The sequence below is a fragment of the Oncorhynchus mykiss genome, chromosome 12 (genome assembly GCF_013265735.2).
Source record: "Oncorhynchus mykiss isolate Arlee chromosome 12, USDA_OmykA_1.1, whole genome shotgun sequence".
NCBI classification, from domain to species: Eukaryota; Metazoa; Chordata; class Actinopteri; order Salmoniformes; family Salmonidae; genus Oncorhynchus; species Oncorhynchus mykiss.
In genome coordinates this window covers 91,404,676-91,423,607 of record NC_048576.1, presented here as the reverse complement: position 1 = coordinate 91,423,607, position 18,932 = coordinate 91,404,676, and the positions used below count along the sequence as shown (strand labels likewise).

Below are 18,932 nucleotides of genomic sequence, written 5' to 3'. Positions count from 1 at the left end.
AGTGCAAATGGCCCAGTACATCACTGGGGCCAAGCTTCCTGCCATCCAGGACCTCTATACCAGCCGGTGTCAGAGGAAGGCCCTAAAAATTGTCAAAGACACCAGCCACCCTAGTCATAGACTGTTCTCTCTTCTAAACAGCTTATACCCCCAAGCCATAAGACTCCCAAACATCTAATGAAGTGGCTACCCAGACAATCTGCATTCCCCCCCCGTCCCCTCTTCTACACTGCTGCTACCCTCCGTTGTTGTCATCTATACGTAATCACTTTAATAACTCTACCTACATATACATATTACCTCAACTAACCTGTGCCCCTGCACATTGACTCTGTACCGGTTCCCCCCCTGTATATCCCTGTAAAAACATAGTCTCGCTATTGTTATTTTACTGCTGCTCTTTAATTACTTTTATTTCTTATTCTTATCCCTATTTTTTTTTTAAACTGCATTGTTGGTCAGGGGCTCATAAGTAAGCATTTCACTGTAATAAAATCTTTATTTGAATGATGTTTCATAATATGGACTTGGTCTTTTACCAAATAGGGCTATCTTCTGTATACCACCCCTACCTTGTCACAACTGATTGGCTCAAACGCATTAAGAAGGAATTAAATTCCACAAATTAACTGTTAACAAGGCACACATGTTAATTGAAATTAATTCCAGTTGACTACCTCGTGAAGCTGGTTGAGAGAATGCCAAGAGTGTGCAAAGCTGTCATTGCAAAGGGTGGCTGCTATAAAATATATTTTGATTAGTTTAACACCTTTTATTGTTTACTGTATGATTCCATATGTGTTATTTCCTAATTTTGACATCTACACTATTATTAAACAATGTAGAAATAGTAAAAATAAAGAAAAACCCTTGAAATTAGTAGGTGTACTAGCACTTTTGACTGGTACTGTACGTGTTTCATAAGGGCCACAAACATCTCTTTTTGAGGCATGTTTGATGAAAGGAAAAATCACAAACACTGCAAAACTTACACACACACACACACACACACACACACACACACACAGGAAAGTGGAACGTGTGTCCATTATCCTCTCCTCCATTGTCCTGCAGCCTGAAAGACACCCTGGTGTCCTACATGGAGCGGAAAGACCTTGACGTTCCCCACGACGTGGACGAGTTGTTCCCCGGAGAGATCAGTCTGGCTCAGTACATAGAAGCCTGGAAGTTCACCGTGGCCTTCAAACAGGAGCGCAGCCAGAGATAGCTCAACCACCGACAACTGATTCTACTCTGCCTTTGTTTGCATCCCACATTGCTCCCTATTCCCTACATAGTGCACTGCTTTTTCTTCCTGAAGAGTCGAACATCATTTCATACTTTTATTGGTTTTTAGACAGGACAGTATGAAGTCAGGGGGACAGACTATGTTGGAGGAATGACAAGTCGGAAGGGAGCATAGCCAAAGCTCCAACCCCCAGACTCCGCCAATGTAGTGCACTACTTTTGACCAACCAGTTTGGGGTGCCATTTCAGATGTAGACTTCGTACAGACTTTATAGTCCCTGTATAGTGTATGTAAGGGCCACAGATATGTTTACAATCAGGTTTATAGAATACACGTATGTGATATAGATGCATATGTTTTACACAGGGGAACATGAAATGAGTGCCTTTTTGGAAATGCACTTTCAAAGTGCCAGCAGACAGGTTCTACTCATGTACAATACCTATAAACTGTTTCATTCTGGTATCTAAAAAGTCAACTGTGATTTGTACTAAGAGTACAATGAGTGAAGGGGAGGAAGTTACGAAAGTTGTAGTTAGCAAATATTTGTTTTATTAGTTGATAAATATGCAAATCCAGTGGAGGCTGCTGAGGGGAGGAAGGCTCATAATGTCTGGAACGGAGCGAATGGAATGGCATCAAACACATGGAAACTATGTGTTTGATGTATTTGGTACCATTCCACCTTTTCCTCTCCAGCCATTATTACAAGCCCTTCCTCCCCAATTCAGGTGCCACCAACCTCCTGTGATGCACAAAATGTTTGATTGCTGATGATCTTTTGTGCACTTTTCCAATGTGACTTTCTCGGTCACATAGTGGTGGTAGTGGAGGGAAAGACTGAAGTCTAAATACCTAGACTTTTGGTCTTAGACTCAGGGATGCAACTAGGTGAGATGTTGGACTATAACTCTGGGGTCTGACATTTTTATCTCAACCAAACAGCAATCAAGAAAATAATCAAGATTTATCATAGGTGATGTTTTCTAATGAGGGAAATGAGTTTGCACATTTCTGAAGCCACTTTGTTATTAATATCTACGGTGTCCCCAATGGAAAATTAGGTTTTATAATTCACTTTGTCCGTTAGGGCCACCGTAGATATCTATTTACATGGCTTTGCCTCAAGTGATATGTTTTGTCCTTTCATAACGGACTCATGTTCAATCATCTAGTCAGAAATGGCATGACAGTTTCCCCTTACAGAATCACTGCCTTACAGAATAAACCATGCTCATTGTATTTTGCACTTTAAGTTCCTCTTGTTGAACTTAAAGTTGGACCAAACGTTGTTTCTGTGTTTCATTTCATTGCTGAAGAGCGTGACATGCAGTGATTATTATGTTGAAACAAAATAAATTGTTTGTCTCTCAGCAAATCTTTCTTTGTTGTCATTTTATTGTGGTCAATTTATGGTCTTTCTTGCCGCCACTGAAGACTGTTAAAAATGACAGTCATTTGATCAAAGAACAGCGTTCGGTTCAGGACTGTGGGTGTAGCAAATTAACATTTAAAGTGACTGTCCCATATGAGAGTCATAATCAAATGTATCTGTTTGTGATGTGTAACATATAAGTGAAAAGAAGATAAAACAAGCATCATTATTTTACTGACCAGGTGGTCTCCATCAGCCCAAAGTCTAAATGCAGGCAACAAACTGTTCTATTTCTTTATTTAGCACACAAAGCAGTCACACATTTGGACAAATATAAATTATATTTATTAGATTATGATAGTTGAAGTCAAATCTAAAATCAAAGATGATTTGTTATATGCACAGGATACATGGTGTGTACAAGGTACAATGAAATCCTTACTTGCAGGTTGACCTCAACATTACAACAAAAATGTAAAAATAAGTAGAATATAATGGAAAAGGAAGAAATGGGAAACACAAAAAAGGAAATTAGAACTAAATCCATAAGCCTCATTATGAACAGGAGAAGGCAGTTTACTCGGGTTATACGTACATTAGATCAGTGTTATTCAATCTTGTTAAGTAGGAACCCCACTTTAAAAAATCTGTAAATGTTCAATTTTACATCAACCAATATCGAATTCATTCCATTTAATTTCTTATAAAAAATTAAGAGAACCAATAAATATTAGAACTTTTACGATTAACCCCCCCCCCACCTCCCAAAAAACAACAATGTAAATAACACAAAATACACTCAATTTAATCAACTAAATAAAGTGACACACATTCCTGTCAAGTTAAGTGTAAAAAAACATCTTGCAGTACTTTGAGTAGGCTATTTTGAGATTGAGATTTTCATATTGTCCCATACAATAATCTATATTCTTGTTTGTTATTTTATTTGTAGGTGGGGACCCCACTGTATTTCCCTCGCAACCCTGACTCCACTAGGCGTTGCGACCTTTACTTTGAACACCAACAAATTAGCTGAAACATTATGGGCTGGTTTCACAAGGCCACATTAAATCAATATCCAGTTCTAAAATGGCATAACAAGCATTCACATTCCTGACAGAGAACCTGAGATGGTTAAACTGGTCCTGTATCTCACAATTGAGTTTAGCATGACATGTCAAATGTTAATAAAATGACAAACATTAATTTCGTATTACTAAAGCACTTATATTTACTTATTGTAGCATCATCTCAGGTCACAGCTTCAGTGCCTGTTTGGCTTTGAGACAAATATCAGCTGCCCTCTGTCTGAAAACAGCCTGACCGATGCCCAGGTTTAAAGTGGTGCCGAACTTGTAGAGAGAGATTACTGTGTACAAGATATTATCGTCAAAGGATGTAGAAGAAAGAACCTTGCTTGAGTAATGAATGAAAATCCACAGTGCGGTAAAGAGGAAGAGAATTCCCTGCAGGATACCGGCGATGGTGACCCTCATCTGACTGTGCAGTCGGGGAGAGGAGAAGGGGCTGCCGCTCTCTTTCATGCTCTTCATGTGTCTGTGCAGGTAGCACACCGTGGCACAGCTTGACCCCACCATCACACAGAGGCAAAAAAAGACGTAGATAATTTTCAAACACTCACTTGCTGTCAGTGTGTGAAGCAGGACTGTTAGAGAGGCAGCATCAGTGGCGTTGGCTAATGTGGTTGTGTTATTAATCGGCACCTTTTTGGGAGAGACATTAACAGTACCATTCGTTGATGTGAAACCTGTGCTATTAGAAGGTCCTTTTCCTGAGGAATAGAATTCTCCTGCAGCCCTCACAGCAAATTGAAACATAATGAACATCCCGTCTCCAAATAGGCCCCAGTAGATGATGCTTTTGATGTTCCTCTTCACCCAGGTGAAGAGAGCTCGCTGGGCAGGGACGATCTGGGTGTAGTAGAAGAAATTCAGCCATACAGATGTTGACATGCTGGTTGATGCCATGTACAACATTATTAGATAAGAAGCAGAGTAAAACTCAGAACTGGCAGAGACCATCCACAAGCATTGTGCTGCAATGAGAGAGACCAGGTAGACAGTGGTACAGAATACCATAGATCCCAGCAGTAACTTCATGGGCTGTTTGAGTCCCTCTCTGCCACGCGGTGGGCAGAGCATGCAGAAGATGAAAAATATGTTTGCAAAGATGTTGAGAAAGGTGAGCGGTCCGTTGACTATTGTGAATGACAAGTCATCCATCATGATACGTGTCATTTTTGAAGAGGATTTTCTTTGCAGGGGTAGCCTATCTTCTCTGTCAGTGTCTGGTGTTCAAATACTGGACACCCAATCCCAGTCTGGTGTCTGAGACATCAGGAAAACAAACTCAAATGTAGCGTAACCTGTTTACATTGCAGATACATGCAAATGATTGAGGTGTAACGTCAACACAAAAAGTGACTATTGCATAAGTCACCTGCATCATTAGCATAATTTATCCTACCATTTGTGGTAGAGATGGATTCAACTTAACCTGGACTATAACAACAATTCGTAAATGCTTTGTCACGTACACATATTTTGTAGATGTTGTTGGAAGCGCAGCAAAAATATGTTTCTAGCTCCAACCGTGCAGTAATACCTAACAATACACACAAATTCCCCAAAAATGTAAAGAAAGAAATGAAGGAATATCAGAACGAGTCAGTCGAGAATATAAATATATACAGAGTGGACAAAACATTAAGAACACCTTATTGATTATGTGTGTGTGCCATTCAAGGTGAATGGGCAAGACTAAATATTTAAGTGCCTTTGAACAGGGTATGGTAGTAGGTGCCAGGCACGCTGTTTTTTGTCAAGAACTGCAACGCTGGTGGGTTTTTCACACAACAGTTTCCAGTGTGTATCAAGAATTATACAACGGATGGGTCTAATCCTGGATGCTGATTGGTTAAAACCTCATTACCACTGTTGTCTATTCAACAAGTTACCACCGACTAAATCTATGACGCCTATTTACTCTGTTCCATCTGATTGTGCAATCCACTGTCTCATCAGCCCAGCCAGGCAATTTATCAACTTGATCTCCACTATAAAAAGCATCTAGACATTATCTCACATTTCTTTAAGACTAACATTTAGTTTTCAACAGTGGAGATTTGTATAAACCTTGTCTGTCTCTCTGACATTTGCAACATTGTTTCAATATTAAAAGTTGATCTCCAGTTGTCACATAGACTTTGTCTTGGGCCTAACAACACCTAACAATGCAGCTGTGGGAAGCCTTGGAGTCAACTTGGGAACTCTTTCGACACCTTGTAGATTCCATGCCCCAAAGAATTGAGGCTGTTCTGAGGGACAATATTTAAACTCAACATTATGAAGGTGTACTTAATTTGTTATATATACATGATATGTATATGATGGTGTGTATAGACAGTATGGACAGTATACGAACAGAAAAGGTGTGTACAGCAGTAATTATGTAGGATGAGCCTTGGTTAGAATACAGTGTATACATATGAAGTGGGTAAAACTGTATGTAAACATTATTAAAGTGACTATCTACATAGGGAAGCAGTCGTTAAGGTGCAGGGTAGAGTACCGAGTGGTAGTCGGCTAGTAATAGTGAATAAGTTCAGGGCAGTGTGCTGGGCGGAGGCTGTCTAGTGTTGACTATTTAACAGTCTGATGGCCTGGAGATAGAAGATGTTTCTCAGTCTCTCGGTCCCAACTTTGATGCACCTGTACTGTTTCCGCCCTATAGATGGTAGTGGGGTGAACAGGCCATGGCTCGGGTGGATGAGGTCCTTGACACTGGGTGCTGTAGATGTCCTGGAGGGCAGGCATTGTGCACCTGTTGATACATTGGGCTGATCGCACAACCCTCTGGAGAGCCCTGCGATTGCGGATGGTGCAATTGCCGTACCAGGTGGTGATACAGCCCGACAAGATGCTCTCAAAGGTGCATTTGTAGAAGTTTGTATGGTGCATTTGTAGAGGTTTGTGACGGTCTTAGGGGCTAAGCCAAATTTATTCAGCTTCATGAGGTTGAGGAGGCAGCACACTCTGTGTGGATGGATCATTTCAGGTTGTCTGTGATATACATGCCAAGGAACTTGTAGCTTTTCACCCTCTCCACTGCGCCCCCGTCAATGTGGATGGGGGTGTGCTATCTCTGCTGTTTCTGCTTTTTTGTTGACGTTGAGGGAGAGGTTATTTTCCTGGCACCACTCCACTAGGGCCCTCACCTCCTCCATGTGGGCTCTCGTTGTTCTTGGTAATCAGGCCTACCACTAATGTGTCGTCTGCAAACTTCATGATTGAGTTGGAGATGTGCATGGCCACAAAGTCATGGGTGAACAGGGAGTACAGGAGGGGGCTGAGCACACGTCCTTGTGGAGCCTCTGTGTTGAGGATCAGTGTAGCGTCGGTGTTGTTGCCTACCTTCACCACCAGTAGTCGGCCCGGAAGGAGGTACAGGATCCAGTTTCACAGGACAGGGCTCAGGCCCAGGGCCCCGAGCTTAGTGATGAGCTTGGAGGGCACTATGGGGTTGAAGGCTGAGCTGTAGTCGATGAACAGCATTCTTACATAGGTATTCCTCTTGTCCAGATGTGATAGGGCAGTGTACAGTGCGATGGTGATTGGGTCATCTGTGGATCTGTTCGGTTGGAATGCAAATTGTAGTGGGTCTAGGGTGTCGGGTAAGGTGGAGGTGATCCTTAACTAGCCTCTCAAATCACTTCATGATTGCAGAAGTAATTTAGTTCTGTTACCTTTGCTTTCTTGGGTACAGAATCAATGGTGGACATCTTGAAGCAAGTGGGATAGGGAGAGATTGAGTATGTCATTAAACACTCTAGCCAGCTAGTCTGCGCATGCTCTGAGCTGTCAGCCGTGCGAGGGTTAACACGCTTGCATGTCTTACTCACGTCGGCCATGGAGAACGAGAGCTCACAGTCATCGTGAGTGGCGGTGGCCTGCATTGGCGGCATTGTGTTTTCCTTGAAGCAGGCGAAGAAGGTGTTTAGCTTGTCCGGGAGCAAGGCATCGGTGGCATGGCCAGCTTTCCCTTTAGAATCCATGATTGTCGCTGCCACATATGCCTCATGTCTGAGCTGTTGAATTGCGACTCCACTTTGTCCGTGTTCTGTCATTTTGCTTGTTTGATTGCCTTACATAGCTGGTCTGTTTGTACACGTCCATGTTCCCAGTCACCTTGCCATGGTTAAATGTATTTCAGTTTTGCATGAATGCTGCGCTCTATCCAAAGCTTTAATTGTCACAGTGGGAATAACATCTTCTATGAAGGCGATGTTATTCCCACAAGGGTAAGTTCATCGTTAGCACCATAGGATCCTATGGTTCTAAGATGAACTTAGCCTTAAAACCTCTTAAGGATCTTACCATTGGGGCCTAAAATGACATATCCAAATCTAACTGCCTGAGGCTCAGGACCTGAAGCAAGGATATGCATATTCTTGATACCATTTGAAAGGAAACACTTTGACGTTTGTGGAAATATGAAATTAATGTTGTAGAATATAACACATTAGATCTGGTAAAAGATAATGCAAACAAAAACCGCAGAGAAAGGCCATATAATCAGAAAGGAATTTAGACACAATTTAGATTTTGTTAACCAGATGGCAGCAACCTGATTCAGTGAAGCATTATTTTACTACACTATAGTCTGCCATTTCCAAATGAGACGTTTTTCCAAATGAACTTTTGAATTCACCAAAAGTGCTTTACAGTGGCTAATGATGGCAAAGTTGTTTTCAACAAATGATTTGCCTACTTTAGCACTGTGTAATTTAGATGAAACAGTCACTAGCGACCGTTCAGAATGACTGGGCATCAGTCATCAGTTGGACACAAATATGGCTGCAGCCTCTGAAGAAAGTTCATAACAATGTCAACGATGCAACCAAGCAACCCATGAATACCTATTATAGTGTTTTATAATTAACTGAATCCCTTTATTTAAAGTAAAGAAAACACATTAAGTGTTTCATGGAGCTTCATAATTAATTATGAAACTATGCTATAAGACACTTTATAATGTCGTCATGGCATAGTGCTTTTTAAGCATTATGCCACCTGTGACAGACCATTTTCTGATTAGTAGGGCTGTAATGCATTATATGTTTTACAATGGCTCAAGGATGCTATACAAGCAATTATCTTGTATAGTGAGTATTATAAGGCACTAAAGCTGTATACACTTATAAGGCATTATATGTGTACACATCAAAGTGTTACTGAACATTACATAACATTCCTGCATGTGTAAAATTAGGTAATATGCTGTGGTTGGTGGCAGAGGGTCTACATCAACATTTCTGAAAGTCTCTTCAGGTTGATTGCTTTTACGGAGGCATCTATCTTCTAAAACGGAAATAGTCTGTATGCCAGTATGAAAATGGGTTCAAATGTTCCATAACCTGTTTGCATATCAAAAACAGATGGAAATACCAACCAGCTTCCAATTGCTGGCGTGCCTCTGAAGCTAAGCAGGGTTGGGCCAGGTCAATCCAGGGGTGTATTCATTCTGTAGTAGGTTTCTTAAACAGAAGCAAAGGTTTCTTAAACAGAAGCAAACATAATAAAATAGAGTGGGACCTACCTGAATTTAATCAATAGAAACTTTGGTTTTGCTCGGTTTGCTTCCATTTGGTTCTTAAGTGATAAACTGTTTCCGTAATGAATTTACCCCAGGTAAAATGCTTATGGAAGTGGTGTTGGAGGGCCAGTAGGGGGCACTATTTGAAAGTCCCAATGCCCCGGGGTGGTGACTGGGAACCACTGCCCCGGGCTCGGTTTCAACAAAAGCATCCTAGCTAGCAGACTGGCTGCAGACTTTATAGAGCTGGATGCTAGCTAGCAGACTGGCTGCAGACTTGATAGAGTTGGGAGCTTCAGTAGCTAGAAGACTGGCTGCAGACTTGATAGTGCTCAGAGCTAGCTAGCAGATTGGCTGTAGACTTGGTAGAGCTCAGAGCTAGCTAGAAGATCGGCTACAGACTTGTGGAAGGGAATGTTATGGATGCATGTGACCACCTAGCTTGCTAAACAGGCACTTTCCATGTACTTGACACTGTGAAATAAAATGTTACCAGGGTAGCTACGTGTGTGTTGTTGTGCATTGTTATATCCATTGTTGAAATTATCGCATTTTACTCCAGTGCTGCCAACATTTGAAGGAAGCTTGGAGTGAGATTTGCTATGTGAATTTCATTTCCACCTGGCACACCCCCTAGACAATGGGTCTGGGTGTCCTCCCCCATGAATCTTTCACTGTTTTAAAGCTATTTTCCTGCAGTTCTACATATTTTGACATGAACCACAAGTCAGGCATATTCAGGATGCTTTGAATATTAAATTAACACTCAAAATGTGATAACTTTGTTACTTTTTGGGGGGATGAAATTTGAAGATTGCAAATATTTTGTTTACATATTTTTTTTAGGTGGTTTGACACTTTATTCAGACAGCAATGAAATGGGGAGACAGGCAAATGGGAGAAAGGTTAGAATCAGGGCTTGAACTCTGGTCTAAGGTAGAAAGCTGTATGCGACATGTGCCAGGGAGTGTTTGAACTACATCAAGGCTCTGCATAGGAAATACTAACCTCAGCAACAACAACAAAAAATCGTCCTGTCAGTATTTGTATGACCATAACAAGATTCAACAACTGAGACATAAACTGAACAAGTTCCACAGACATGAGAACAAGTTCCACAGAAATTGAATAATGTGTCCTTGGACAAAGGGGGGATCAAAATCAAAAGTAAGTCAGTATCTGGTGTGGCCACAGGTCCCAGACGTGCTCAATGGGATTGAGATCCGGGCTCTTTGTTGGCCATGGCAGAACACTGACAGTCCTGTCTTGCAGGAAATCACGCACAGAACGAGAAGTATGGCTGGTGGCATTGTCATGCTGGAGGGTCATGTCAGGATGAGTCTGCAGGAAGGGTACCACATGAGGGAGGAGGATGTCATCCCTGTAACGCACAGCGCTGAGATTGCCTGCAATGACAACAAGCTCAGTCTGATGATGCTTTGACACACTGCCCCAGACCATGATGGACCCTCCACCTCCAAATCGATCCCGCTCCAGAGAACAGGCCTCGGTGTAACGCTCATTCCTTTGACAATAAACGTGAATCCGACCATCATCCCTGGTGAGACAAAACCGTGACTCGTCAGTGAAGAGCACTTTTTGCCAGTCCGTTCTGGTCCAGCGACGGTGGGTTTGTGACTGTAGGCGACATTGTTGCCGGTGATGTCTGGTGAGGACCTGCTTTACAACAGGCCTACAAGCCCTCAGTCCAGCCTATCTCAGCCTATTGCCGACAGTCTGAGCACTGATGGAGGGATTGTGCATTCCTGGTGTAACACGGGCAGTTGCTGTTGCCACCCTGTACCTGTCCCGCAGGTGTGATGTTCGGATGTACCGATCCTGTGCAGGTTGTTACACGTGGTCTGCCACTGCGAGGACAATCAGCTGTCCATCCTGTCTCCCTGTAGCGCTGTCTTATGCGTCTCACAGTACGGACATTGCAATTCATTGCCCTGGCAACATCTGCAGTCCTCATGCCTCCTTGCAGCATGCCTAAGGCACATTCACGTAGATGAGCAGGGACCCTGGGCATCTTTCTTTTGGTGTTTTTCAGAGTCAGTAGAAAGGCCTCTTTAGTGTCCTAAGCTTTCAGAATTAAAAAGAATTATGTAAATACTTATGAGCATTTATTTTATTATAAGGCACAGTATAAGTGCATATAAAGAATAATTGTATTATATGTATTTTAAGGAATAGTAAATGCACTAAACTCAGCACCAAACTCACCAAGAACCCCCTGTTGGTCACATGTTTGTCTTGATTTTTTTCCTTAAATTTTTCCCCTCTTCCCAGCATAGGGCGCTAGTCGATTCTGGTGCAGCTGGGAACTTTATGGATCGCGGACTCGCCCTTAAGTTAGGTGTTCCGTTCATGCCGATAGATTCTCCCTTTCCTGTGCACTCCCTAGATAGCCGGCCATTAGGGTCAGGGATGGTCAGGGAGACCACGGTCCCACTGGACATGGTGACGCGGGGGAATCATAGGGAGCATATCAGTCTCTATAGTATTGATTCGCCTGCGTTTCCAGTGGGGCTAGGGATTCCCTGGCTGGCCCGGCACAATCCTAAGATTTCGTGGAGACAGGGGGTTCTACAGGGGTGGTCAGAGGAGTGTTCTGGAAGGTGTCTAGGAGTTTCCATCGGTGCCACATCCGTGGAGAGTCCAGACCAGGGTTCCACGGTGTGCATTCCCCCCGAGTATGCCGATTTGGCAATCGCTTTCAGTAAAAAGAAAGCGACTAAATTACCACCTCATCGACCGGGAAGGGATTGTACGATAGATCTCCAGGTAAACGCTGCGCTTCCCAAGAGTCACGTGTACCCATTGTCCCAAGAGGAGACGTTGGCTATGGAGACACAGGTCTCTGACCTCCTCCCTATAGGCTGTTTCGTCGTTGTCGGTGATGTCTGGGGTCTGCCATTTTTATCTCAACCAAACAGCAATCAAGAAAATCAAGATTTATCATAGGTGATGTTTTCTAATGAGGGAAATGAGTTTGCACATTTCTGAAGCTACCTTGTTATGAATATCTACGGTGTCCCCAATGGAAAATTAGGTTTTATTATTCACTTTGTCCGTTAGGGCCACCGTAGATATCTATTTACATGGCTTTGCCTCAAGTGATATGTTTTGTCCTTTCATAACGGACTCATCTTCAATCATCTAGTCAGAAATAGCATGACAGTTTCCCCTTAGAGAATCACTGCCTTACAGAATAAACCATGCTCATTGTATTTTGTACTTTAAGTTCCTCTTGTTGAACTTAAAGTTGGACCAAACGTTGTTTCTGTGTTTCATTTCATTGCTGAAGAGTGTGACATGCAGTGATTATTATGTTGAAACAAAATAAATAGTTTGCTTCTCAGCAAATCTTTTTTTGTTGACAATTTATGGTCTTTCTTGCCGCCACTGAAGACTGTTAAAAATGACAGTCATTTGATCAAAGAACAGCGTTCGGTTCAGGACTGTGGGTGTAGCAAATTAACATTTAAAGTGACTGTCCCATATGAGAGTCATAATCAAATGTATCTGTTTGTGACGTGTAACACATAAGTGAAAAGAAGATAAAACAAGCATCATTATTTTACTGACCAGGTGGTTTCCATCAGCCCAAAGTCTAAATGCAGGCAACAAACTCTGTTCTGTTTCTTTACTTAGCACACAGAGCAGTCACACATGTGGACAAATATAAATTATATTTATTAGATTATGATAGTTGAAGTCAAATCTAAAATCAAAGAGTATTTGTTATATGCACAGGATACATGGTGTGTACACAGTACATGTAAGGGTTTTCTTGGGGTGAAGTAGAGACGGACCAAAACGCAGCGTGGTTATATTGATTCATGTTTAATAAACAAAGATAAACACGAACACTACAAAACAATAAACATGGGAAAACCAAAAACAGCCCTGTCTGGTGCAAGAGACAGGAACAATCACCCACAAACACACAGTAAAACCCAGGCTACCTAAGTATGATTCTCAATCAGAGACAACTAATGCCACCTGCCTCTGATTGAGAACCATACTAGGCCGAAACATAGAAATGCCCCAAAACATAGAAAAACAAACAGACTGCCCACCCCAACTCACGCCCTGACCATACAAAATAATGACAAAACGAAGGAAATAAAAGTCAGAACGTGACAGTACAATGAAATCCTTACTTGCAGGTTGACCTCAACATTACAACAAACATTTAAAAATAAGTAGAATATAATGGAAAAGGAAGAAATGGGAAACACAAAAAAGGAAATTAGAACTAAATCCATAAGCCTCATTATGAACAGGAGAAGGCAGTTTACTCGGGTTATACGTACATTAGATCAGTGTTATTCAATCTTGTTAAGTAGGAACCCCACTTTAAAAAATCTGTAAATGTTCAATTTTACATCAACCAATATCAAATTCATTCCATTTAATTTCTTATAAAAAATTAAGAGAACCAATAAATATTAGAACTTTTACGATTAATTCCCCCCCCCCCTCCCAAAAAACAACAATGTAAATAACACAAAATACACTGTCAATTTAATCAACTAAATAAAGTGACACACAATCCTGTCAGGTCTGGCAATGTTGGGCCTCTGGTTTAGAAACTGTGCTGCTACTGTACTAGAATTGGGATTGTTTGCTTAAATGTCCTGAGAACTACAACAAAAAGTACATGGAATGGAAGTCCTTTTCTGATTAAAGTCATTGTGGGAAATGAGTGTGTTGAAACTCTGCATTCAGCCATGACATGCTAACTAAACATTCTCATTTGGCTAGCTACCGATTTCAAAAGTTAACTGTAACAAAAACATCTTGCAGTACTTTGAGTAGGCTATTTTGGGATTGGTTATGCAAGATGTTATTTTTCAAATGATTTTCATATTGTCCCATACAATAATCTATATTCTTGTTTGTTATTTTATTTGTAGGTGGGGACCCCACTGTATTTCCCTCGCAACCCTGACTCCACTAGGCGTTGCGACCTTTACTTTGAATACCAACAAATTAGCTGAAACATTATGGGCTGGTTTCACAAGGCCACATTAAATCAATATCTAGTTCTAAAATGGCATAACAAGCATTCACATTCCTGCCAGAGAACCTGAGATGGTTAAACTGGTCCTGTATCTCACAATTGAGTTTAGCATGAAATGTCAAATGTTAATAAAATGACAAACATTAATTTCGTATTACTAAAGCACTTATATTTACTTATTGTAGTAGCATCATCTCAGGTCACAGCTTCAGTGCCTGTTTGGCTTTGAGACAAATATCAGCTGCCCTCTGTCTGAAAACAGCCTGACCGATGCCCAGGTTTAAAGTGGTGCCGAACTTGTAGAGAGAGATTACTGTGTACAAGATATTATCGTCAAAGGATGTAGAAGAAAGAACCTTGCTTGAGTAATGAATGAAAATCCACAGTGCTGTAAAGAGAAAGAGAATTCCCTGCAGGATACCGGCGATGGTGACCCTCATCTGACTGTGCAGTCGGGGAGAGGAGAAGGGGCTGCCTATCTCTTTCATGCTCTTCATGTGTCTGTGCAGGTAGCACACTGTGGCACAGCTTGACCCCACCATCACACAGAGGCCAAAAAGCACATAGATAATTTTCAACGACTGACTTGCTATCAGTGTGTGAAGCAGGACTGTTAGAGAGGCAGCATCAGTGGCGTTGGCTAATGTGGTTGTGTTATTAATCGGCACCTTTTTGGGAGAGACATTAGCAGTGCCATTCGTTGATGTGAAACCTGTGCTATTTGTAGGTCCTTTTCCTGAGGAATAAAATTCTCCTGCAGCCCTCACAGCAAATTGAAAAATAACAAACACCCTGTCTCCAAATAGGCCCCAGTAGATGATGCTTTTGATGTTCCTCTTCACCCAGGTGAAGAGAGCTCGCTGGGCAGGCACGATCTGGGTGTAGTAGAAGAAATTCAGCCATACAGATGTTGACATGCTGGTTGCTGCCATGTACATCATTATTAGATAAGAAGCAGAGTAAATCTCAGAACTGGCAGAGACCATCCACAAGCATTGTGCTGCAATGAGAGAGACCAGGTAGACAGTGGTACAGAATATCATAGATCCCAGCAGTAACTTCATGGGCTGTTTGAGTCCCTCTCTGCCGTGCGGTGGGCAGAGCATGCAGAAGATGAAAAATATGTTTGCAAATATGTTGAGAAAGGTGAGCGGTCCGTTGACTATTGTGAATGACAAGTTGTCCATCATGACACGTGTAATTTTTGAAGTGTTTTTTGTTTGCAGGGATAGCCTATCTTCTCTGTCAGTGTCTGGTGTTCAAATACTGGACACCCAATCCCGGTCTGGTGTCTGAGACATCAGGAAAACAAACTCAAATGTAGCGTAACCTATTTACATTGCAGATATATGCAAATGATTGAGGTGTAACGTCAACACAAAAAGTGACTATTGCTTAAGTCACCTGCATCATTAGCATAATTTATCCTACCATTAGTGGTAGAGATGGATTCAACTTAACTCAGACTGTAAAAGCAATTCGTAAATGCATTGTCACGTACACATATTTTGTAGATGTTATTGGAAGCGCAGCAAAAATATTATGTTTCTAGCTCCAACCGTGCAGTAATACCTAACAATACACACAAATTCACCAAAAATGTAAAGAAAGAAATGAAGAAATATCAGAACGAGTCAGTCGAGAATATAAATATATACAGACTGGACAAAACATTAAGAACACCTGCTGACCAGGTGAATCCAGGTGAAAGCTATGATCCCTTATTGATGTCACTTGTTAAATCCACTTCAATCTGTATAGATGAAGGGGAGGAGACAGGTTAAAGAAGGATTTTTAAGCCTTGAGAGAATTGAGACATATATTGTGTATGTGTGCCATTCAAGGTGAATGGGCAAGACTAAATATTTAAGTGCCTTTGAACAGGGTATGGTAGTAGGTGCCAGGCACACTGTTTTTTGTCAAGAACTGCAATGCTGGTGGGTTTTCAGTGTGAATCAAGAATTATACAACGGATGGGTCTAATCCTGGATGCTGATTGGTTAAAACCTCATTACCCCTGTTGTCTATTCCACAAGTTACCACCGGCTAAATCTATGACACCTATTTACTCTGTTCCATCTGACTGTGCAATCCACTGTCTCATCAGCCCAGCCAAACAATTTATCTACTTGATCTCCACTATAAAAAGCATCTAGACGTTATCTCACATTTCTTTTAGACTAACATTTAGTTTTCAACAGTGGAGATTTGAATAAACATTGTCTGTCTCTCTGACATTTGCAACATTGTTTCAATATTAAAAGTTGATCTCCAGTTGTCACATAGACTTCGTCTTGGGCCTAACAACACCTAACAATGCAGCTGTGGGAAGCCTTGGAGTCAACTTGGGCCAGGATCCCTGTGGAACGTTTTCGACACCTTGTAGATTCCATGCCCCAAAGAATTGAGGCTGTTCTGAGGGACAATATTTAAACTCAACATTATGAAGGTGTACTTAATTTGTTATATATACAGTACCTTGCGAAAGTATTCGGCCCCCTTGAACTTTGCGACCTTTTGCCACATTTCAGGCTTCAAACATAAAGATATAAAACTGTATTTTTTTGTGAAGAATCAACAACAAGTGGGACACAATCATGAAGTGGAATGACATTTATTGGATATTTCAAACTTTTTTAACAAATCAAAAACTGAAAAATTGGGGCGTGCAAAATTATTCAGCCCCTTTACTTTCAGTGCAGCAAACTCTCTCCAGAAGTTCCGTGAGGATCTCTGAATGATCCAATGTTGACCTAAATGACTAATGATGATAAATACAATCCACCTGTGTGTAATCAAGTCTCCGTATAAATGCACCTGCACTGTGATAGTCTCAGAGGTCCGTTAAAAGCGCAGAGAGCATCATGAAGAACAAGGAACACACCAGACAGGTCCGAGATACTGTTGTGAAGAAGTTTAAAGCCGGATTTGGATACAAAAAGATTTCCCAAGCTTTAAACATCCCAAGGAGCACTGTGCAAGCAATAATATTGAAATGGAAGGAGCATCAGACCACTGCAAATCTACCAAGACCTGGCCGTCCCTCTAAACTTTCAGCTCATACAAGGAGAAGACTGATCAGAGATGCAGCCAAGAGGCCCATGATCACTCTGGATGAACTGCAGAGATCTACAGCTGAGGTGGGAGACTCTGTCCATAGGACAACAATCAGTCGTATATTGCACAAATCTGGCCTTTATGGAAGAGTGGCAAGAAGAAAGCCATTTCTTAAAGATATCCATAAAAAAGTGTTGTTTAAAGTTTGCCACAAGCCACCTGGGAGACACACCAAACATGTGGAAGAAGGTGCTCTGGTCAGATGAAACCAAAATTGAACTTTTTGGCAACAATGCAAAACGTTATGTTTGGCGTAAAAGCAACACAGCTGAACACACCATCCCCACTGTCAAACATGGTGGTGGCAGCATCATGGTTTGGGCCTGCTTTTCTTCAGCAGGGACAGGGAAGATGGTTAAAATTGATGGGAAGATGGATGGAGCCAAATACAGGACCATTCTGGAAGAAAACCTGATGGAGTCTGCAAAAGACCTGAGACTGGGACGGAGATTTGTCTTCCAACAAGACAATGATCCAAAACATAAAGCAAAATCTACAATGGAATGGTTCAAAAATAAACATATCCAGGTGTTAGAACGGCCAAGTCAAGGTCCAGACCTGAATCCAATCGAGAATCTGTGGAAAGAACTGAAAACTGCTGTTCACAAATGCTCTCCATCCAACCTCACTGAGCTCGAGCTGTTTTGCAAGGAGGAATGGGAAAAAATGTCAGTCTCTCGATGTGCAAAACTGATAGAGACATACCCCAAGCGACTTACAGCTGTAATCGCAGCAAAAGGTGGCGCTACATAGTATTAACTTAAGGGGGCTGAATAATTTTGCACGCCCAATTTTTAAGTTTTTGATTTGTTAAAAAAGTTTGAAATATCCAATAAATGTGTTACGGTGCGTGAATGAGGACCCAAAAGCGAATCAACTTAAACAGAGCTTCTTTAATTACCAAACATAGGTAGGCTCAGATGGACCGGCAGATTCCGACAGGACAGGACAAGGTTACAGCAAACATGACGACAGTCTGGTTCAGGCATGAATGACACAAACAAACAAGAATCCGACAAGGACAGGAGCAGAAACAGAGAGAGATATTGGGACCTAATCAGAGGGAAAAAAGGGAACAGGTGGGGAACGGGGTGAATGGGTAGTTAGAGGAGACAAGGGACAGCTGGGGGAAAGCGGGGGAGAAAAGGTAACCTAACACGACCAGCAGATGGAGACAGGGTGAAGGGAAAGGACAGAGACAAGACAACATGACAGTACATGACAGTACCCCCCCACTCACCGAGCGCCTCCTGGCGCACTCGAGGAGGAAACCTGGCGGCAACGGAGGAAATCATCAATCAGCGCACGGTCCAGCACGTCCCGAGAGGGAACCCAACTCCTCTCCTCAGGACCGTACCCCTCCCAGTCAACTAGGTACTGATGACCACGGCCCCGAGGACGCATGTCCAAGATTTTACGGACCCTGTAGATAGGTGCGCCCTCGACAAGGATGGGGGGGGGGGGGGGGGAAGACGAGCGGGGGCGCGAAGAACGGGCTTAACACAGGAGACATGGAAGACCGGGTGGACGCGACGAAGATATCG

The 18,932-nt window shown here is 42.1% G+C and overlaps 1 protein-coding gene across 7 annotated transcripts in view; it reads left to right on the top strand.

Annotated features, from left to right (window-relative positions):
• The window catches only part of LOC110485301 (E3 ubiquitin-protein ligase rnf213-alpha), a 59,240-nt gene extending 56,610 nt beyond the window's left edge, over nucleotides 1-2,630 (top strand). For all 7 annotated transcript variants that reach the window (XM_036939148.1, XM_036939147.1, XM_036939141.1 and 4 more), the window contains one exon: nucleotides 1,075-2,630. In XM_036939148.1, the coding sequence (XP_036795043.1) occupies nucleotides 1,075-1,228 (154 nt within the window). In that variant the 3' untranslated portion in view covers nucleotides 1,229-2,630. The remainder of the gene's footprint in view (nucleotides 1-1,074) is intronic.
• Nucleotides 2,631-18,932: the final 16,302 nt, after the last annotated feature.